This window comes from Triturus cristatus, chromosome 3_1 (assembly GCF_964204655.1).
Source record: "Triturus cristatus chromosome 3_1, aTriCri1.1, whole genome shotgun sequence".
Lineage (NCBI taxonomy): Eukaryota > Metazoa > Chordata > Amphibia > Caudata > Salamandridae > Triturus > Triturus cristatus.
In genome coordinates, this window is record NC_140583.1 from 831595539 (window position 1) to 831619342 (window position 23804).

Here is a 23804-nt window from a genome sequence, read left to right on the forward strand (position 1 = left end):
GCTTATAGATCAGTGAACACGGTTCGATCGGCTATTTCAGCAGGGCACGCTCCACGGAGCGCTCCTGGGGGAACATCCTTTTGTTTGCAAGCTTCTCAGGGGGCATTCGGTTGTCGTTGCCTCCTGAACCCCGCTAATCAGCCCTTTGGGACGTGAACCAGGTGTTGAATCGGTTTTTGTCTTGGCAGCCCAACCGCTTCCTATCGAGGAAGGAGATGTCAGCTAAGCTGGCGATGTTGCTATGCCTGGTGTCCTGTAGGAGGGTCTCTGACGTCCGAGCCCTCGACGTCACGGCGAGAGTTTTTTCCCCCAATGGGGTTAACTTCACGGTGAGTAGATGTACTATGTCCAATACTCGCACGATTTCTTACCCTGCTTTTAGGGAACCTCCAAAGCTGTGTGTGGTTCAATCCCTTAAAGCCTACGAGGAGGCTACGGAGGAAGTCCGCCCTCCAGGCGAACGACAACTCCCGATAGCCCTTAAAAATCGTTTAAGGCGGTTTCCTCTCCCACTATAGCCCGCTGGGTGCGGTGGGTGATGCAAGAGGCGGGCATCAATACAAGAGCTTTTGGTGCCCATTCAGCACGAGGAGCTATGGCTTTGAAAGCATTCAGCCTAGGCGCTCGGTTAGAGGACCTGATGAGAGCAGCAGATTGGTCATCGGACTCTACCTTTAAAAGGTTTTATTTTAAGCCAGTGCTGAATGTGGCCCAGGTGGTCATAGATAAGCTTTGAAGGAGCATAATCCTCGCCTCCCGTCCTGACATAGAATAGAAATTTGCCTAGCCTATGAGTAGGTAAGTTTCAATTCTATTAAGGACATGGAGGCGAGGATTATCCCTTGCCGCAGACTCGCTGGTTGCGAATTCCCCCGTATGGTCGTAAGTAATCTTTTCAGTTTGATCTAAGGGTCATATGATGTTGCTGAATTGGCTCTCTTTCATGCCTTATTATGGTTTTTGCTTTGATGTTTATTCAGTGCTGTGGTTTACATGACCTTTTTTCATGATGTACTGTTGATGGAATATGCTTTTGCATGATTATAGTTCCTTGGCTGATCAGGGTTGTTTTTTCAGGGAATGATCATTCGAAACATGATGCGTGAGCAGGGGAAGAGTTCCTCCAGCGAAGAAAGAGGAAGTGTAAGAGAGATCACAGACATTTATTGGATGAGAGCCATGAACACTATGAAAGGACTATTTAGAGACTGTTGTTTTCTTTCCTTGGATTTTTGGGAAATGTAGTTGTGATCTGTTGTATTGGATGAGAGCCATGAACACTATGAAAGGACTATTTAGAGACTGTTTTCTTTCCTTGGATTTTTGGGAAATGTAGTTGTGATCTGTTGTTTGGTTAAAGCTGCTGTGGAAATTGGTTATATTAAAGCGAAGAAAGAATGAGAAGCATAATCCTCGCCTCCGCGTCCTTAATAGAATTGAAACTTACCTACTCGTAGGCTAGGCAAATTTCTATTCCAGAACTTTCCATCACATAAATGTGAGGAAAATTTGCTTATTGGGTCAAAGTTTGAGATTTGCAAGGGATTCTGGATAAAAAACATGGTATGAGTCACGCAAGTCAGCCCACTCTGGATACCCCAAGGTATGTAGATTTAAAAAAATCAACAGGTTGGCTAGGTTTCCCTAGGTGCAGGCCTCACTTGGGTCCTATATCTAGAGCTATCCACATGGGGAAAAAAGGCTCAGTTTTCGGTAGAAAAATGTGATGCATTCATGTTGCGTTTGGGCCATTCCCTGTCGAAGGCACTAGGTCTGCCCACACAAGTGAGCTACAATTTTTTTCGGGAGACTTGTGGGAGCATAGAATAGTAGAACATTTGTTATTACTAATTGAATTTCGCAGCATTTGTGCCTTTCAAATCTAAGCCAGTGTATAAAAACATGAAATTTTGACACAAATAAAAAACTCTAAATCATACGCTAGTACGGGTACCCACAAATTCAGAAATGTACAAATAATAACCAAAGCTGCTAAATTCCATATCTTGTACCCATTTCAGAAATACATAGGTTTCCTACATACCCATTTTTCACTCTGCCTATTTCGCTATTTGAATTGGTCTATACTCTGTACTCAATGCAAAACCATTGTACGGTGCAGCTCAGTTGTTAGCTCTGGATACCTTGGGTTCTTAAACAGCCTACACACCTTGTACATCTCCGCAACCAGAAGGGTCTAGCAGACGTAATGGTATATTGCGTTTGTAAATTGGCCATCGTGACAAAAAGGTACAGATGAAAACGTTGCCACAAATGCCCGTTTGTTCCTACTCATTTTCAATATTTCTTTATTACAACAGTTATTTTGCTTGGGAAAATCTTGAGGGATCTACACATATGACCCCTTGCTGAATTTGAAATTGTATCTACTTTTCAGAAATCTATAGCATTTCAGGGTCACCCATGTGTTTCACACTGGTTTCCACCACAAACTGGATGTAGGTTGTGAGCATAAAAACTGGAGGAAACAGGCTACCTCTTAGAAAAATGCCAAGACAGTAGTACAAAATCAGGTTGTCTGATTCAGCTCTACCCTGACTCACCTGCTAGTAGGGCAGCGGTTTCTATAGTCGCAGTGGTGCCAGGTTGCTCCTTCCTCCATAATCTGACATCAGGGGATTAGGGCCGACTCTAAGGCTTCGCAGTCAGCGCCATTGTTTCACGGAGGAGGCGAACAGCTAGAGTGCTAACCTTCTCAACAATCGCCAGTCTCCTCAACATCTAGGGACTGGAGCTGCATTCAAGGCTCTGCGGTCTACGTTTTTACTTTACGAGGAAGGCGAGAGTCAAACTGCCAAACTTCTCGTTGATAGCCAGGCCCTCTCTGGCAACGGGGATAAGAGCTGGTTCCAATGCTCCGACACATGTGTCTTGGATTCTGGGGGGGAAGCGCTTACCTCCTCGTGGCTCTTCAGACTCCCCCCGAAGGCTGAGTAGGGGGCAGGGACTGCAGCTCTGAAATGGGAATTCGACCTCAGGGCCATTGCCGGCAGCCCCTCAGCAGCAGGAAACTCTGAGGCATCTTACATTTAGTAAGCGTCCATGGGTTCGGTGAGGAGCAGTGACTTTGGGTCAGTCCTCTGATGGACCTGGTTGCATGCGACACATGTAGCTACAGCGCTGCTTCTCCAGCCACAGTAAAATGTGCGGGCGAGGGGGGTTCAACTCTATGGGGCGGGTCACAGCTCAGTCGGGAGCAGGGGACCAGAGCTCCAATACAGGAAATAGACATGTGGGCCATTGGCAGCAACCCCCAGCCGCATGAGACACTAAGGCATCTGGCGCTCAATGGGGTCCAAGGGTACTACGTGGTGCTGTGAGTTCGGTCAGTCCTCTTCTTCACCAGCTGTACAGCTGAGTTTGACCTGCAGGCCAGTTAAAGTGTAACCCGGTCGTTGTAATCCATGAGGAAATTAGTTGTCTATAGGTACTCTGATTGGTTCAGATCCAGTCGGCAAGGCAATTCTGCAGCCCACTTAGATCCACACACCCAGAGCGGCAGGGAAGCTGCAGTCGCTCAATCGATAAAGCACACACATTTTCCTTGTTTATTTCTAGAATATTACGGGGGTGGATGACCAGGGCATGTGGTGGATTTACACCGATGGTGATCCCGGCCCTCAAGAGCTCACAGAGAGTGCTCCTGTTCCATCGGCCATCTTGCCTTCCTCTACCCTCTATTTAAGGTCAAATATATACTTTCACAGCCATTTGAGTTTGTAGTAATTCTAAGTTTCCTCAGGACCATTTTACATAGTTTATATTCTAGCCAGACAACAAAATTCGGAGGTAGTGCTGACCGAACAAAGCTTGAGCAATGTGTCATCATTTTTCAACATGCCTGATCTGAACTAATTAATATGCCGAGATCAGGTCATAAACTGCTTATAAAAAGGGAAATTAAAACAATTCTTTTCATAATGGACTCTGAGCAATCATTAACATAAAAAAGTTAATACATCACAGGAACTTGTAACTTATGACTTACAACATCAACCATACTTGGAGTATACCATTACTACAAATGCAAAGAAAGCCTTTTTTATGATTCAGTTTGCTGTATCTCCCCTTCAGTTAATTTGGTGGCTCTTGGAACCAATCCAAACAAGCAAACTTCACCTGTAACTTATGCAACTCAGATCGGAGTCAAACAAACGTTTTGTTTATGTCTATCACTCCTCGACATACGCAGGAAATACTCCAGGACGTTCCTCCGTGTAGAAGGAATTAGAATAATTTCTGAAGCTATTTCTTTATGCTTCAGGGGCACTTCACCCAAAAACGTTTAACTTATTGCTATAATTTTAGAATTTACTTTAAAGTTTTACCGAACAAAAATGAATGGACAGATTTTACTGTAGCTGGTATATAATAATCTGTATTTTCTTTTTACAGTTTTTTTAACGTCTACTTGTATATGGTTTATTGAAAACGTAATACATTTTTATTGCATTACTATTCTAGTTTTAGGTGCAATAACTACTGTTCAGTGCTTTACCTGCTTAATGGCTTAGCACTTGTGATGATTTGTGAGAGACTCAGACGTAGCTGTCCATGTTAGCCTACATTCCAATACATATGGATCATATTTTGTATTTTATTAAAGTATCGTCATATTCTATGCAGTTGTTTGGTACTATTTATTTTATTTTTAGAGTTTTATATAGCGCGAACAAGACCCAGAGTAGGGTATCAGAGCGCTTTGCAAAGAGAAGCAAGTAAGCATAAAACATTTTGCAAAAACAAAGCAGAGAAAGTATCAAAATATTTTTAACAAGGTTCGGCATGTAGCAGTAACGAAAAAGGAGATGATTTGTTCGGAGAAGTGGGAACAAGTTCGATTTAAGGAAGTCATAGAGGCGAAGGTGTCATTAGGGGGGGTGTAGAAACAAGTTTGAAGTAGTAGATTGGTACAGTGCCTTGCAAGTCAGTGAAAAAGCTGGTGTGAAAGTAGGGCCCCATATGGTGAGGCATGTGCGGAATTAAGGGAGAAATTTGCTCATCAGGAATGATTTTGCTTCCCTTTTGAATAGTGGAGTAGAGGAGATTTTCCTGATGCACGGAGGTAGCGAGTTCCATATTCTAGGTGCCGCTCCGGAGAATGCTCTGTCAGAAGTTTTTTCCTTGCTGAAACTAGAGGGTTTCAGGAGTAGATTGTAGGAGCTCCTAGAGTGTCTGTTTCCTCCATATAAAGTGAGTTTTTGGGATAGGTACTTGGGGGTATTGTGGTGTAGAGCTTTATGAGTGATGCAGACCATCTTTAGGTGGATTCTAACTTCATAGGGTAGCCAGTTGAGCGCCTTCAGGTGTGGCGATATATGGTCAAATTTCCTAGATCCTGTTAGGAGTCTTGCTGCTGTGTTGAGGCAGGCTTTTAAAGGGGCTGTTGATTTTGGGAAGCACCAAGAGGGTAGTACATCCGTACTCCAACCTCGAGATGACTAAAGCCTGAACTGCAGTTTTGAGGTCAGGGTTCTTAATGAATGCTTTCATTTTTCTGAAATAGCGGAGGTGAAGGCGGGCATTTTTAGCCAACAGGTTGATGTGTGTTTGCATGTTAAGGTTCTTATCCAGTATAATTCCAAGCGAATTGGTGGAGTCCACCAGAGCCAGCGTGCAATTTAGAGCAGTGATCATCTTGGTCCATTTCTTTATCTCCAAAGAGTTTTTAGGGGAGGGGGGGGGGGGGGAGATTAAAAGAAATCCCATTTTTTGCTAGTTTAGCTTGAGGAAGTTGGTCGTTAGCCAGTGGACGGTCTTTTCGAGAGCTTGATTCATCATCTTTATCTCTTCAATGGAAGAGATCTTGATGTAAAGTTGAGTGTCGTCTGCGTACATGTGGTAGGAGATATTCGCCTGCTGATGTAGTTTGAATAGTGGTTCGACATAAAGGTTGAATAGCGCGGGGGATAGGGTTGAGCCTTGTGGTAATCCTAGTGGGTTGGGTGAAGAGGGAGAAAGGTTTTTGTTCACCATGTAAGATAGCGTTCTGTTTTCCAGACAGGATTTGAACCATTGAAGGACTGTGCCAGATAAGCCCATCCTGTTTTCCAGTCTTCTTAGAAATTTGTCATGATTGACAGTGTCGAAGGCTGATGAGAGGTCGAGCAGGACTAGTAGGCAGGTTTCATTGTGGTCTAGAGCGAGGAGGACGTCATCTACTATATGCAGAATCGCGGTTTCTGTGCTATGGCCGGGTCTGAAACCCGACTGGCAGTCGTTCAGTAGTTTGAAATCTATGAGGTGTTGGTTCAGTTGTTGCTGAACACATTTTTCCAGGACCTTGGCTAGCATGGGAATGTTGGTTACAGGTTGGAAGTTATTAGGGTCGGAGGTGTTTGATGCCAGTTTTTTTAGGATGGGGTGACATGACCAGTTTTTAGGCAATTCGGGATGTGACCCTGCGTTAGCAAGGCATTGATGATTTTGGTCCAGAGAGGGGAGAGGATATGGTAGATGTGGGGTAGGCAGTTTGAGGGGACAGGGTCATGGAAGTGGTTATTGGGTTTGATGGTTGCTAAGGTTTTGGTGATGTCATTGAGATCGTAAAGTTTGAAGGTAGACCAGTGAGAGTTATTTCTGGGCAAAGGCAGATCAACTTGTTTAGGATTTTCAGCTTGTGTGTTCTTTAGGATGGCTGAGTTAATTGCTGCTATCCTTTGCTCGAGTTGGAGGGAGTTGGTTTTTGCTGTGAAGAACGAGGAAAATTCTTCACTAGTAAGCTGTGATTTCGAAATCAAGAGTGCGGTTTTGGCCAATTTGTTAGATTGTTGTTTTAGCATTTCAAGGAGTTTCTTCGGTCTATTTTTGGCATTGTCTAGTTCTGATCTGAAGAAGTCTTTTTTTGATTGTAGAATACTTTTGTTATAGGAGTTTCTAGATTTCCTAAGTAGTTTGAGTTGGGGAGGTGGGAGGGGCGGGATGTTGTCTACATTTCCGTTCAGTTAATCTTAGTTTACGTCTCACTTCCTTCAGGGCTTCGTTGAACCATGGGTTTTTGTCTTTGTCCGGTATTCTTTTGAGTTTTGGTGGGGCTACTTGGTAAAAGACTTTTGTCATAGTGGAGTTGTAGTGAGCAGTGAGGTAATGGACGTCTGACATGTTATTGGGAGGAGTGAGAACTATCTCACAGTGGGAAGTTAGGTTGTTCCAGTTGAGGTTTTTCGTGTCTCTTATCAAGTGTTTAGGCTTGAATTGCTGTGAGTAAATTTTCTTTCTAGCAGAAGAATTTGGAAGTTAATAATGTGATGGTCTGACCAATCACAAGGGGTGATCGAGATAGATTCAATAATGTTTTCTTTAGAGATGATCCAGTCAAATGTAGCACCTATAGAGTGAGTGGGCTTTGAGATGGTGTGGATCAGGGAATGGTCCGCTAGGAAGATTTTGAGGGCGTTGACCTGCATGTCTAGGGAGTTTTACCAACGGAGATTGAAGTCGCCAAGAAATAGGTCATTGGAAAGAGGGGTCGAGTTAGTTGTAATGATTTCCATAAGTTGGTCTGTGAATACTGCGTTCTTACCTGGGGGATGGTAGAGTATATGCAGTTTGTGGGTGTGGTTATGTGAGGATTTTATGGAAATCCCTAGGTATTCACAAGAATCCAGGGGTTCGGAGTGAAACTTTGAGATGGTGATGTCGGATCGATGTATGCAGGCGATGCCTACACCCTTTTTGTGAGGTCTGTCTAGTCTTAGGATGTTGTAATTTGGGGGGACTAGAAGGTCTAGGCATGGTGAGGATGATTCAGTGAGCCAAGTTTCCGTGAGGATGGTTATGTCCATTTTCAGATTTACATTGAGGTTGGCGATGTCAGCGGCGTGTTTTAGGGCTGAGCGGCAGTCTAGTAGGAGGCAGGAGACCTTGTTTGAGGCATTCTACAAAGAAGGCTCGTGATTTTCAGAGGTAGGGGTTATTGTTTGAAGGTTATTCGGGTTTATCATTCTGTGATTCAGTTGGGATGTTCCGATTGGGTTGATGGGGACTGGGAGAACAGAGAATTCGTCCTTATTTGTGATGGGGCACGTAGGAGTTTCGTAGAGAGTAGGAAGGTTTGGATTTCCAAGTCCGTTAAGTAGTTGGGGAGTTTACGTGTATGTAAATGTCGATTAGTCAGAGGCAGTGGGATAGTGTTTATCACGTTGTTGGCTGCAGCTAGAGAGTTTTGAAGACGATTGAGTTTAGAGAGAGAGTTTTCTGCGAGTTGTAAGATGTTTCTGATTTCTAGGATAAGGTTTTGTAGGTTCCGGGAAGTGAGTTTAGTATGGGTTCTGGGTGAGTCTAGTTCAGATTGGTAAGAGGGGGGAGGCAGGATCGGTGAGCAGAGAGGGCTGGGGATAGTATTGCTGGGGGGTTCGATGACTGTGATGGCAGTGTGGTAGGTTTGAGTGGCTGGGAGAGAGGTAGTCGAGAGTGAGTGGGGTATGCGCAGGTTGGGGGCTTTTTTACGTTTCGCTAGAGGTGCCTTGTCGTGGTGAATTACTCCGGTGGTCGGGAAAGGGTTGTGAAGGGCGGAGAGGGTTATGGGGGGTGGTGGCAGAATGTGGAAATGAGGAGGGTTGGAGATTGGGTATTAAGGGAGTAGCGTTGTTGTTGCTTCTATTAATGGTTCTAGTTAAGGGTGTCAGTGATCTGAGTTCTAAGGGAGGTGAGTTGTTAATGCTTCTTTCTAAGGTTCTAGTTAAGGGTGATGGTCGCTGAGATTCAGGAGAGATAGGGTTAGAGGGAATAGTTAAGTCCTGCAGGACACTGGGTGGAGTGTTGGTGTGGGTTGTTAGTGTTGGAAAGTATTTGTTGAATAGTTCTAGGTCCTTATTGGCTGCCTGAATAACAACATTGCCATTTTTGTAGGAAGTTATATTCAGGGTGGCTCCAAGGTTTTGTGCTGGTGTTGTTGTAATCCTGGTTCCGTAGGGAATGTTTTTCTTGCCATGGATGGTTAGAAGCTTGGAGAAGGCAGTTCGCCATTTGGCCATTTTTCTTGTGAAAAATATGAGGTCATTGATTATTACACCTTTCTTGGCGTTGAAGGAGGCATCAAGGAACAGTGTTTCGGGGTTTTTTCTGTGAAGGTTGTGTTTGAAGGTTTTAGAGGCATTTTTAGATAGATTGGGGGGGTATTGAATAGAATATGCGCTGTTTCCTGCAGGTTTCATATGTGGTCCAGCCAATATCTGATATTCCTTGTTCAAGAGGGGAGCAACAGTTTAACAGTAGGTTGGGAGCCATTGCAAGAAGGCTGCCACTTTGTAGGTGTCTTCAATAGCCTTTCTATTTTTTGCTGGGTAGTCCTCTTTTGCTGTTTGTTTTTATAGATTTTATATTTTGAATGCTGGAAGTTGGAAGAGGAATGGCCTGTAGGAAAATGGATCTCCCTTTCCTGATGATGGGCGTAAAAGCTCTGATGCTCCTAAACTGAGGGAGGGAGGGGGTGAGGGTGCGGCACACAAGGCAGAGAGCCTTCATGCCAGGCTGTGTGGCTCTGGCAATGTGGGAGACCGGGCAGATTGTGTACGATATTCCAACCGAGGGCTGCGAATAAGTGGATGGAGCTCTTGCAGGTACCCACGATGTACTGTCTATTTGGCTTCCTTTCTCAGCACACTACAAAATCATGAAATATGTAATGCATGTCAAGAATGTTCTGCGCTGTATCATCTTTCCTGATCAGCCACACCAGGCAAGAACCGCCAGAGATTTTGGGGCTGAGCAAATGCCTTTTGACCCCTTGAATGACAGAGCACAGGCAGAGCTCAGCGCCACACAGCACCGGGAGTTCTCTCCAACTCTGCGGTCCTGGTGCTGTGGTGTGAGGCATAGGCGGACCCAGAGCTGCGCAGCAGATTCCGCCGACACTGAGACTGACTCTCAACTCAGCGGGTACGGCGCTGCGGGGGCGAGAAGGCGCAGGCGAACGCACCGCTGTGCAGGGCAGACAAGCCCAAAGGGCTTTTCTTGAGTCGGCCCACCTGGCAAGGCACATGGGTCCCTCCTGTTGATCCAGTGCAGTGAGCGGCGATCGGCATGGCTCTCTGGTCCCAGCTTGTCCCACGTTGGCAGGGGATCACCGTCGAGGGCCTGTGAGGACCGAACTTCAAGCCTGGGGCTGGCACACCACTGACAAGCCTCGCAGCGATGATGCAACTGGGGGTAAGTCGACCCGGGATGTTCTGGTGGTGGGGCTCGGCGAGGACCGAACCTCGAGCTGGGGGCCAGCACACCTCTGATGAGTCTCGCAGCAACTATGCAACCGGGGACAGGCTTACCCGGGACTTTAAATTGGTGAGGCTCGATGAGAGGTCTCCTGGGCAAAACAGAGATTTTTACTCCTTAAGAGTGATCTCCAGCCTCGGGAGCTCTCTTCTGGAGCTCCTTCCGGTCCGGCGACCATCTTGTCATCATTTGTGAATCATTTCACGATTTACATGTTTCGCTGTGCTTGCAGTTGGCACAAGCTGTGACACTGCAAATACTTTACCGGAGAGTAAATCGCTATTTCTCCAATGTGCGTTCAATTGTGGTTGGCACCCATTGGCATGACAACAGGAGCAACTAAAAACCTTTACACAGAGCCTCAGAGGACATTTCCGTAAAATGTGCCTATCAGCAAGGTTGATTTTATCACTTGTGGTTTTTACACTCAGTCACTAGGTCAATCAAAGTTCGTATCCAGGCGCTTTAAGCATTGCTACTGGGAAGCACACAATTCCATATTAACTTATATTCAGTTCTGTGTGATTGGAACATTCACCTGTAGGCTTTGAAGCATGTTGTCCTGCCAATCTTTTTTGTTAAGTAACTGCCTGTGACCTTGAATTTTAAGAAATTATGTTCTACCGTTTTATTTGAAGTTTAGGAGTTTATTTTCTTCTGATCGCCATACACAGCTTGTTACATGTTAGTGGATCAAGCTAGAACAAGGATTGTGCTTTATGTCTAAATGTTATAATTCTGGAAACTATTCTAATTTCTGTAGTGGATCAGTGTTGATTCTGACATCAAATCTGCTTTGTTTCATGGAGGTATTTTAACGTTTAATTCGATTAGTTTCAAAGTGACCAGATCTCCCAATGGATGTCCTAAGTCTCTTTTCAGAGTTGGGCTGTTGTGATTTTTTTCTCTATTTTACCACTATTATACTTGTTACAATATTCAGACTTTTGAAATAACTTATTCCTGGGATAAGCCATAAAGGGTACATACAACTTGATGAAACCGCAAACGATGGTGTGCTCAAAATGAGCCCCCATCGTACAACCACGTTCCCGTAACAGACCGAGCTCGTGGGTGTCCTACTGAAGTGCACAATGTACAGGTTAGAAACAGGGGTGTCTAGTGGCCAGTGGTATGTACCCTGTCCAAATAGGGACCCTTCCTTCTAGCCGGGTGAGGGAGTTACACACCCAGATACCCTGCTCACCCCCTTGATAACTTGGCACGAGCAGTCAGGCTTATCTCAGAGGCAATGTGTAAAGTATTTGTACATAACGCACACAGTAACACAGTGAAAACACTATAAATGGACATCACACCAGTTTAGAAAAATAGTCACTCTTTATTTAAACAGGACAAGATCAAAACAAAGAAAATCCAACATACATAAGTATAGATGTCACTTGTTTCAAGAAGGATGTTTTTGTTGTACTTAGGGTTACATAAACACTCCCCACGACATGGATAATGATGACTCTTGAAGCTAGTGCACTTTTAACAAAGCAATTACAGAAACTGGGGAGTCTGTGTGAGGAGTGCAAAAGAAACAAGTTATAACAATAATAATAATAAACAAGTTTGTAAAGCGCATGGTTACACTAGCTAGTGTGTCCCCGCGCTGCGGCAGATTAGACCATGTTCGGGCTGTGCAGAGAAAGAGAGGGAGAGATTAGACGTGAGGGCTTAAAGATGGAAAGAGCCAGGTCTTTAGTTGTTTTCGGAAAATTGTCTCCAAGGACTCCAGCCGGAGCCCCGGGGGGATGTTTATTCCAATGTTTGGCTGCTAGAAAACAGAAGGAGCGGCCACCCATCCTTGCTCTTCTGATGGTCTGGATGCTAACCTGCCCTGTCCCCCTTGATCTCAATTGGCGGATCGGAGAGTAGGGGGTGAGTAGGTCATGCAGATAGCTGGGCCCTTTCCTCTGAAGAATGCAGTGGCTGACACACAGGGCTTTAAAAAGAATCCGTTCCCTTACCGGAAGCCAGTGAAGGGAAGCAAGGGCCTTGTTAGAGGGAGCTCTCCTGGGTAACATTAGAACCAGACTAGCCGCTGTATTCTGAATGCATTGGAGTCTTTGCACACATTTGATATTTGCTCCCAAATAGAGGGCGTTCCCATAATCCAAGCGTGACGTCACCAGAGCGTGGACCATAGTTTTCCTCGCGGTAACCGGAAGTACATGAAGGGTCTGCCGAAGTCCTCGTAGTACCACAAAATATTTTCTCACCACTCGCCTGGTGTGGTTCTCGAAGGATAGTTTGGTATCCAACCACATCCCTAGGTTCTTAACCTGTTCACTGAGGGAGGGAGTCTGTCCCAAGGCCTGAGGCCAGCATGATGAGGACCAGATCGAGGGTGCTTTGCCTATCACTAGTACTTATGTTTTATCGCCATTAAGTTTTAGGCAGTTGTCAGCCATCCAGGACGCCAGTTCTTGAAGGCACGTCGAGAAATTGCTGGCTGCCTTATCGTGAGCTTGTGTTAGAGACACCACCAGTTGTGTGTCAGCAGCATATGACAACACTGACACCAAATTTTTCGATAATCTCTGCCAGGGGGGTGATGCAGAGATTAAAAAGGGTGGGGCGGAGTGTGGAGCCCTGTGGGACCCCTTGGTCCAGCTTGATACTTTTGGAGTAGTAAGGCTGCTGAGACACTTGAAAACTGCGGTCATGTAGGAAGGACCCAAGCCATTGCATGGCTTGTCCAGCCACACCTCCTTTCCTAAGGCGCTGAAGTAGTGTTAGATGGGCTACAGTGTCAAATGCGGCACTGAGGTCTAGAAGGACTAAGGCAACAGTCTGTCCTTCATCAACGCGTTTGCGGATGATTTCTGTCGATAGGATCAGTGCAGATTCAGTAGAGTAGGTTGCACGAAAACCCGATTGAGTGGGGTGAAGTAAGCTGTGTTTACTGATATGAGCTGTCAATTGGGTATTAACCACCTTCTCTGCTATTTTGGCAAAGTAAGGCAGCAATGAGATAGGACGCAAATTCTCCAGTTGGCTCATACTAACGTTCGGCTTCTTTTTTGAGGCGAGGACGATTGCCTCGTTCCAACTTTTTGGGACTGTTCCCGAGGTAAAAGAGTTCGAGAAGGTGTCTTATGTAAGGCTCTAGTACCTCTAGGCTCTCTCTCTCAGCACCTTAGGGGAGGCAGGATCTCTGGGTGAGCCTGACTTGATGCTTAAGTCTACATCTTTGAGAATGTCACATAAGGGGACAGCAAAGTCACAAAGATATTCCGCCTCTGCTATGTTGGGTGTCCCCTCCCTGTCCGGGCACCCGTTGCGTGCTACCTCCGGGAAGGCTGAGTAAATCTTTCCTACCTACCCCGCAAAGAAGTCTGTCACTAAATTGCAGGAATCCACTGAGCTGATGTTAGGAGCTGTGGTTCTTGCTAGTGACGAGATCTCTTTACAGATAGTGAAGAGTTCCTTCGAGGAGTTCTCCGCTGACCCGATCCTATCACTATAGTAGGTGGCCTGGGCTTTCCTAATGAGAGAATGATAATGTTTGGGACTGATTTGTATTCAGTTTTCCTATGATCTGAGAAGTCTCTCCTCCATGCTCTTTCAAGGCGCTTACAGGCAGATTTAGCTGCTCTCAGCTGAACCAAGGTGCGGTTTTTGATTGTCTGCCAAGTGCTCTCGAGGACCATGGAGCATTACTATCTAAAGCCTCCATGATCCGTGTATCAAGTGCGACACAGGCAGAGTCAATATCTGTGCCTCCTGGTGACCCGCCCTGTTGGAGAGCCAGATTGAAACTTGCTGGTGAGAACCTAACCCACTTCCTATGCGCTTTCCCAGCGCCAGACTTCTTAGGTATGCCAGTCTGTGGCAGCACGGCGATAAAGGGAACCATCTAATGATCAGACCACGGGACTGGGACCGGGGATTCAATTTCTAAGGCGCCCCAATTGGCAAAGATTTTATCTAATAGGTGGCCAAGTTGGTGGGTAGGGAGCACCGATTTTAGTGTCATTTGAAGGGAAGCCAATTTCTGGCAGAACTCCTGCACAGAGGCATTCGACCATTCGTCAAAATGAAGATTCAAATCCCCCAACAACAGCATTTTCTCATAACGCAGTGCGGGTTGAATCATTTGCTCAATAATGCTAGATGCAAACTGAGGAGAAGGCCCAGGGGGCCTATAAATCAGAAACCCCTAGTGAACCCCCGGGTTCAAAGAAAAGTCAAAGTAGCCTGCCCCCAAATACTGTACTACGCTCCGATAGCAGTGCTAGCGGGTTTCAACAGCAGGCGATGTGCCAACACAGATTTATAGATCGGAACACAACAACAGGCACTCCCTTTAAGGGAGTTTATGGTGCTGCCCCTGGCTTCCTCCTCTCACCTTGCAGTCGTCTCGCTACTGAGGACAGGGAGATTCGAAACAGCTCTACCCAGGGATCACAAGTCAGTCTAGGGAAATATTGGGTTGCAAGCAGGGTGCCCTTGAAGGGCTGGGGTCACATGGATCCATGTGTAACAGTACCTTGCAGCTGTAGAGGGCAGCATGGGCAGCCAAAGGCGAGGGTCTCGTCGGGGAATCTGGTACAGGGATCCCCTTTACTGGCAGGCACTGGTTCACACTCTGCAGTACTACGGCGACCTCCTACAATGCTCGCAACCGGCACCAACAATTCCTGGCGCTTGCCTTTGGTGGCTGTAGAAACAGGAGCGCTGGTTGTAGACCGGGAGTGCTGGGGGAAAACCACAGTGCAACGAGGCAGCTCAGGGCAGAGAGTGCGTGTAGAGCTCACAGAAAACACCGCACTCAGCCCTCCATCACGATTGGCAGCCTCCTGTCACCTTGATCGCCCAAGTCAGTTGGTAGTAAGAGATCTTTGATGTCCCGGGAATCTCTATGAAAACCCGAGGCAAGCGCACACTTGGAGAACCTAGAAAGCCAGTCCAGTACTTTTACTGCCTACAGAAAGAAGCAGCACCTGCAGGCCAGTCCAGCAAAGCAACACACAGCAAAGAGGCTGTACTCCTCCTGACAGCTCTTCTTCTTGGCAGAGTCCCCAGTCCAGAAGTATTCTAAAAGTCTGGGGTTTTAGGTCCTTTTGGCTTTGAAGTAGGCATACTTCAAAGAAAAGTCTTTATAGTTCACAAGTACCTGCCTTAGCTTCAGACACACTCTGGGGGGATGGAGACAGCATTGTGAGAGGACAGACAGGCCTATTCAGGTGTCAGTGACAATTATTCCCACCACTCTAGCTCAGGAAGACCCATCAGCCTGGTGATGAGCCATCAGGATATGCGGGGAACACCTCAGCTCTCTCTGTGTGACTGTCTAGAGTGAATGCACAAACAGCCCCTGTCAGTCTAAACCAGCCGTTGATTCCACAGGCAGGAAGAAACACAGGATGGTAAAGCAAGAAAAATGCCCACTTTCTAAAAGTGCCATTTTCAAACACACAATTTAAAAACCAACTTCGCTAAAAGATGTATTTTTAAATTCTGAACTTGGGGAGCACAAACTCCAAATCTCCATCTCTTCCCAATTTAAAGTTACTCTCGTAATATGGTACAAGGCAGTTCCAATGTAACTTATGGGAGTTATAAGCCTTTCTATAGTGAAAAATTAAATTGGCAGCATTTCATTATCAGGACATGTAGAACACACCAGTACATGTCCTACCTTTCACATACCCTGACCTTGGACCTACCTTAGGGTAACTTTACATGTAGAGAAAGGGAAGGTGTGGGCCTGGCAAGTGGATGCATTTGCCAGGTTGACATGGCAGTTTAAAACTGCACTCACAGACACTGCAATGGCAGGTCAGAGACAAGTCTACAGGGCTACTCATGTGGGTGGCACAACCAGTGCTGCAGGACCAATAGTAGCATTTGATTTACAGGCCCTGGGCACACATGGTGCACTTTACTAGGGACTTGCCAGTAAATTAAATATGACAATTATGGATAACCAATCACAATTAACACAGGGAGTACTTGCACTTTAGCACTGTTCAGCAGTGGTAAAGTGCTGAGAGTACACAAACCAGCAAAAAAGAAGTCCTGCATACAGTCATAAATTCGGAAGGTAGAGGCAAAAAAACAAGGGAGACCACGCCAAGCATGCCAGCTCTAACAGTACACGTCAAATCTTGTGGAATATTCATTAAGTATGTTCTCTGAATGCAAGTGCAAAATTGCTCTGTTCTACTAAGTCTAGTCTACTGACCTTTTCAAAATGAGAAGGCACATGCATTCAAAGACAGTTGTGGTCTCATTTATAATGAAACGCAAATACAACTCAAACTGGAAAAAAACGTGCTCACAAATTAACATAACACACACCATATTTTTGTATTTATGCATACTTTCCAGAGATTGCTGCATTCCCTCGAATGAGGGGAGTGGGGAAATGGAGGTCAACTGAATACCTACTCCAACCCAGTAAGTCAATCAGAGCAGGTGTATATAAAATGTATGTTGCCAGAGGATGAGTTGGTAAACAGCCTCTATAATGTGCAACCAGCACACCAAGCTGCAGAATCCAAAGGAAAACGAATGTGAGAATTGAACTTTGTGTGTGCAGCACATCAGAGACGTTTTAAGGCACGGGCAATGTGGGCTGTGGCCCTGGGCCTCCACCTTTCAAGGAGCCCTATTGTTTTGCTTTTGTGACAGTCCTAGACTGCACAGATTGTTTAAATAACCAATTTACTTCCTTTGTTTTTCTAGCCAGCCCAGGCTGCTTAGCCTTTCCGACACCTACCTAAGAGAGAGTGGGGGGGGGTTAAGGAAAAATACCTATTAGATTCTGGCTAGATTCATCAAGCGTTTAACAATTCAAAGTGCATAGGTCCAGCCCAACTGCACAGGCTTTTGCCTTTTTGCAGTTTGTACCAATTACTATGCAGTAAAGATTGACATTTTGTGCTTCCTTTGTGAATGCATTGTTCTTTTGGACCTACCGCCAGACTGGTGCAATCACAGCCTAGTGCCACCGGACTCTCAATACTAGTCCCACGCAGCAGAGGCATTGCAGTACACAAAAGTGCCCGTCAGCACTGTATGCCGAAATGACAGTGGCAAACAAACTACAACACATAATTTGGGTAGTAGGCTTGGCCAGACCACTAGTCCTACTGCTTTTCTGGTGCAGTCCAGCTGGAGACTGCTGACACTGATATATAGGGCAGCAGGGTAGGCCAGAAGGGTATGCCAATGTGCAGTGCAGAGCAGAGCAGCATTATATGCACACTTCTTGACTGCACCGTCCATGTGGAGTCAGTGCTGGACCAGTGCAATCCGATCATAGTACCAACTGACTCAGAATTCCTGTTCCTCCCATAGCAGGGACTGGACTGCATTAAACATCTGCACTCCATATGTATAGGCCCAAAAGACGAGTAACCAGTCCACCGCACCATATGCAGCAGGCTTGTTCACACCAGTAGCCATTTAGTCTTTCTGCTTCTTTGGTGCTGGCTAGATAGAGATGAACTGTTTTGCTGGATTGTGCCCTGATGTAGGTTGGCCAAGGAAGAGGATTGTAAATGATCCCACCATAGTTACTGAGGTAGTGACTGAGTCAAAAATGTACAATAAATTCAGCATTGTTCCAAGAGGGTTCCAAATTATGTTTGTCCTCGGGCCCCCAAACCCTTAAGATGTCCCTGCAGCACATTGCTCACACAATTTTCTGTGTTACTATTACCAAACTAAAATGTACTCAATATACAGATCTCTGAAGGATGAAGAGCCAGAGTGTGCCCTGTCAGGATGTCAGCTGCGAGCTTAATTCACCAAATTAAGCACAATATACTATCACACCTGGCAGATGAATAAAAACTGTTAATTCATGAAAAAACTGCGAAATACACATGGTGAGTTTTAAACGCATACGTCACAAATATTTTCAGAAAGATACAGGTATTTAAAACACTATTTTGAACTCAGTATTAAATACCTGTTTCTCTAAATCTTGACCAATAATCCCCGCTTCCACGTGAGCAGTTAAATTTTTTTCATCTATCCAAAGTATCCGATTCTGTTGGAAAGAAAAATAATATCAGACAAATAAAAGTGAAAAAAAACACTTTTTTACAGTGCAGCTCTTCAGAGACATGTCAAACAAAGTCTGAAAGTGTAAGAAAATCCATCACAGCAAAAACTAAGGGCTATGTCCAAAGAATGTCTGAGACTTCGTAAACCTTTCAATCTCAACAAGTAGAGGTTTAATACTGCCCCAGTGTGCTAGGCCATTATTGCTTCTGGCTGGCAACCAAAGGTCACACCCAGGCACACACACACACAAACACCCCAACCGCCCTGTGCCCGGACTTTAAAAGAGATAACCATACAGAAAGAAAATGAGATGGACTTAAAGACAAAATAATTGAAAAGCTAAAACAGAACAAGAGAGATAAAAGGAAGATGTAGCCGAGGCTTCAACTTTGGTGAACTTGAAAAAAAAACTGCCTTCGCAACTATCCTATTTAATACAGCAATTCTTACTGACCTAAAAAATTACGGATTTTATTAGAAACCGTTAAAACTAGCTGAATCACTTTTAAAAATGCCATTAAAACAAAGTATTGACATTACAACTTTTTTCCTATGATAGTAGTGTCCATATTCTTGCTGTATAATTCTTGGTTAAGTGGCAGATATTCAAGGCATGATCTGTTAAAAATGAACTTGCCGTAGGCCAAGGTATATTCAAATTCAAAGACCGACAATGGAGCTTTTCTTGAACTCACTCGGAGAAAAGTAATTACTTACGTTTAAGACTACGACTGCCATACATTATTTCTAAGTTCTGTACTCCAAAAACCTCCAATATTTGAATAACATCAATACAGATGGGGTATGAGACAGTATAGCGATCTGCATTAAACAAGAGTATCTCTTAATTGGCAATATAAAAAATTACAAATTAAAAAACAGACAAGCCAAGCTTGTATAAGCAGTTAGGTTCAGGCTTATACCCTGTTTTTTAAAAGGCTTGTTTTTCTTTTTTGGTAGATATAAAAAGCGGTTCATGGCTTTCTAAGTGCTCAGCACCACGAGTGACCTGCCACCTTAAAGAAGTTAGTATACTTCATTAAAACCATAAATTCATAGATGTCAATTCTGTTTTTTAGTGGCACAGGTAAATACAAATTTACAGTGCATATCTCGAACGTTTATGGAGAAAGGATTTTGATCCTATAAGAAGAAATATATATAAACAAGCACTGAAAGCTCACTATGCTAAAGTTCGGGAGGAGAAAAAAGCTTTCTGGCCACCAAAATTGATTAAGCCAGAAATAAAAGTCGAGGACTGTTTAAAATTGTGAAAGATTTTACCTCTCCTAATGTTACTCTGAGCCCTTTTACTCCTATCTTTGAATGGCCAAATCAGGTCGCAAAATTCTTCTTTGATAAAATTAAGTCCATTCAAGACTTTTGCTAAATCTATTTGTACGAGCCAGGATGCTGTGTTAGATCCTGAAGGATTTTCTCAGGAAAATATGCTTTTGGATGTCCCCCCCCTACGCCCCTAGAGACCTCGCTAGCCATCATGAAGGCACTTAAGTCTGGGTCGCCATCCGATTCTTGTCCAGCAAAAATAATGTTATCTGTAGCTGAGGTCTTTAACCCAGCTGTGAATAAAGTCCTGAATTTGTCCCTGTCTGAAGGTAGGGTCCCAGTGAGGTGGAAACAGGGTAGGATTATTCCCCTCCTGAAGAAACCTTCAGCGGATCCTGCTTTGGTAAGCAACTATAGACCCATAACATTACTTCCTTTTTTTTCGCTAAGGAATTGGAGAAGTACATGAACGTGGTCATCACCGATTTATGTGAAACCACTAAGGTCTTTCATCCCAGTCAATCCGGTTTTAGAACTAACTATAGCACTGAAACAGCTTTATTGGAAGTCACTGAAACCATCAAAGCCAGCCTTGATAGAGGAGGTAAGGCGGTCTTGATACTGTTGGACCTCTCGGCAGCTTTCGATACCGTGCCTCATGGACGGCTCCTACAGAGACTTAGTGAATGTGGCATCTGGGGCACGGTTTTCAGGTGGTTCTCTTCCTTCCTGGAAGGCTGTCAGCAATCTGTGTGGACCCCCCCCCTTTTTCGGCGGATGTCCCTATAATGAATGTTGGAGTGCCTCAGGGCTCAGTGCTGAGCCCAACGTTATTTAATATCTGTATGGCACCGTTGGCACCCCTCGCTGAACAATACGGAGCACATGTTATCACCTATGCGGACGACTCCCAATTGCTGTTTACGTGTGAGAAGGGTGAGTCTTTTAATGAACACTTAATCCACTTATGTCTGACAAAAGTGTTTGACTGGTTCAGACACAACCAACTCTCTTGCAACTCCGCCAAATCCGAAATAATCTTCTTCGGTCACACTCCTGGGGATGAATGGCGGAATTGATGGCTTCAGAAACAACTGCCACCTGCTAGCCCAGTCACTACAGCTAAAAATTTGGGAGTCATGCTTGACTCTGACCTTTCTATGAAGTCACAGGGGCAATCCGTGGCTGGTACGTGTTTTGGACTGCTAAGAATGTTGAGAAGCTTTCTGCCAATGCTTCCCTTGTCCCGCAGATAAACGGTGGTCCAAGCCTTGATTATGTCTAGGTTGGACTATGCAAATGCTTTATACCTCGGAATTCCAAACTATTTATTGGGTCGTCTGCAGGTTGTCCAACATGCGGCCGCCAGAGCCATTTCTCTGGTAGGGCCTGGGACCCATATGACGACTCATTTAGAAGCTTTGCACTGGCTTCCAGTGAAGAACAGGATTATTTTTAAGTCTCTTGTGCTGGCCTTTAAGGCTTTGCATAACAGTGGGGCCCAGTATATTAGGAAAAGAATCATTCCTTACATCCCGGCCAGGACTTTGAGGTCTTCAACTCAACACCTGTTACTGGTACCTAGGTTTTTTCGGACTAGGAAGGGGGGGTCGCTCCTTCTAGGTGGTTGTGGGAAAATTATGGAATACTCTCCCTCTTGCTCTCAGACAGGAACAGGAGCTTTTCAATTTTAGACGCCAGCTTAAGACCTGGCTGTTCCAGCAGTAACGGGGGTCTTTGAGGTTCAGAATGTACACTATCTCTTTTCCAAGGGGATCTTTTAGCGCCGGGACACTCCTCGGAGTAGCCGTGCGCTCTATAAATCCCCCACAACATTAACATTAACACATCCGAGTATCACCTTCGCTATGAAGTGTTTTCTTCAAGAATAATTAATTGGATGTATCCCATGAGTTGTGTGCATTTTCTGTTGGAGTTTTTCAATATTTGTGTGAATGTATAACTACAAACAGTTGATGCTATCCTCATTACTAGTAAAATTGGGCTTGTATTTCTATTCCTACAATTTAATTATCTTATTTTGACTTGAACCAAACGTTTAGTTTATCCATTTATTATGTTTCCTGCCACTAGATGGCAATAAAGCGCTTGTTTCTATGGTACTGCACAACTCCAACATTTCATTACTTATGTTTGGAGCCGAGGGCACGATAGAGACCTATTTCGTCACTAGTTGTTCAGCAACGCCAGAGCTCAGGGTCCGCCCGCCGAAAGACCTGCAGATATCACTTTTAAGAAAACAATAAAATAAAGCTAAAAGTACTAGGGCTTGAAACCACGTAGCAGCAAAGGTAAACGTGACGCCGTCCGATCTAAAACTCTTTTGGTAACCTTGCTAGTCATATGCTAGCTACATCATTGTGCTTGCAGACTCTGCAGCTTTATAAAAAGTGTTCTAGTTCCATCAGTGTGAACACACGGAAAATTGGCGGCTTTAGTCACCGTGTTTGTCTCACTAAAAGATGCATAACCGCAAAGAAACGCTGTTACCTATTTCGTGAGGGAGTGGGGTCTTTTACGCTATCCTAGTGTTTGCACTAATTTACAGCCTCAAAATATGGATGAGGTGGGCTCACCCACATAATGTGGTATGCTCCATTGGCCACCTCATCCCACCCTGGTAAGATACTACTACCCGGGCGGACTTGGCCTCACAAATTTGTAGAGGGAGTTCTTAAGATATAATCTACTGAATAATATTACCGGAATCCAGTGTAAACCTTTAAAAATGTCTTAAGGTATGCCACAAACATTTCCTTTAATAGGTGGCACCTTAGGTATGAATAAAAATACTGTAAGTTATATTCAGAGGATGCTGTTAGGTACAATGTCCTTTGCATCCCCGTTACGCCAACGCGTTTCTGCCTCCTTATAGCCATAAATAGGTGTCGGGCATTCTTCAGGGCTCAAGAAGGATTTCTACTCTATATTTATATCTAAAACAAATCAAAGGGAAGGTCCTACCTCCCTTTATATATCATGTACAGCAGCTAGGATAAAAGCAACACACAGTTAGACAGAACTTTATGTCTGATGGACCATCCCTAATATGGTGGAGGTCAAGGGCAAACAACACAATAAGCCGGCAGGTGGGTGAAGAAGTAACTGATCACGACAGGAACGGAGATGTTGGGAGAGATGGAGGGTGGGTAATGAGCAGGAAGTTAAGAAAAGGAAGGACAGCAAAGACGGGGTAAAGGGGTCACTCACGGTAAAGATGTAGGAGCAGTGACTAAGGGCAGACAGGGTAAAGACTGAGGAAAGCATCACACAGAGGAAAGCATCACACAGAAGGAAGGACGGGAGGGAGCAACCACATGTCAATGCTCAAGGGAAAGAATAAGGGTCATGCACTTCCACTAAGTGATTCAGAAAACTGCTTCCAAAACTTTTTACAACCATAAAACAATTTTTCGAGAAAAAAAACTTGTGTGACCCAACTAACTTTAATGGACATGAGGGCAGGACGATTTTAGAATGTAACTAAAGCATCCTGTGGTAGTGTATTATCATTTACAGACAGCACATTTTCCCATTGCAAAGGCCACAAAATATGCACGTACGTACAGCTTTACTGATAAAACGATATAGCACACAAATGATAATTAGTGGAAATCGGGTTTCTGTGAATAGTTAGCATTTGTGCAACACCAAGTAAGGTGTCTTGATTTGTTTTGATCTTAATACAATCTACGTTTCCAGCACACTTTAGAATTACAAAAAATTCCTTTCATTTTGGCTTTCCTAACTGCTGAATGCATTCAATTCGTTTACAGGATTTTACATTTTGTTATGAGATAAAAAAAGACATCCTACAGCCTTTCCTTTCACACTCCCTTTACTCACTCACGACTGTTACATAAATCACTTTGAAAACTCCTTTCACTTTCCAGTCAGTGAAAGAAAAGTAAACATCAATCTCCGTTTTAAAAGAATAAGAAGCAATTTGTCAGAAGACATAGCCTGACATTTGACCTCTGTCTTTAGTGCACGATAAACAGAGAATTTAAAGGCATCTTCATTTATTGCTTGGACTTTCCTGACGCACCAAAACTTAGCTCACGCGGTTTAGAAAACGTTGCTTTAGAAGCATGCAAAACAAAAAATAGTAACTTGAGAACACCAATCGAAGGAAACTATCCATACCAAAAGTACACCGAGACCAAGAAAGCCCCTTGCTGGGACACGCAGAAGAATAGAGAGAAAAGCCACCACAACAGTAGGAGACAATG

The 23804-nt window shown here is 44.5% G+C and overlaps 1 protein-coding gene across 1 annotated transcript in view; it reads right to left on the reverse strand.

The window, feature by feature from the left end:
- The window catches only part of AGPS (alkylglycerone phosphate synthase), an 815346-nt gene that overhangs the window by 329990 nt on the left and 461552 nt on the right, over positions 1–23804 (reverse strand). Inside the window, exon 8 of the mRNA XM_085645221.1 lies at positions 18167–18247. Coding sequence (XP_085501347.1) covers positions 18167–18247 — 81 coding nt within the window. The remainder of the gene's footprint in view (positions 1–18166; positions 18248–23804) is intronic.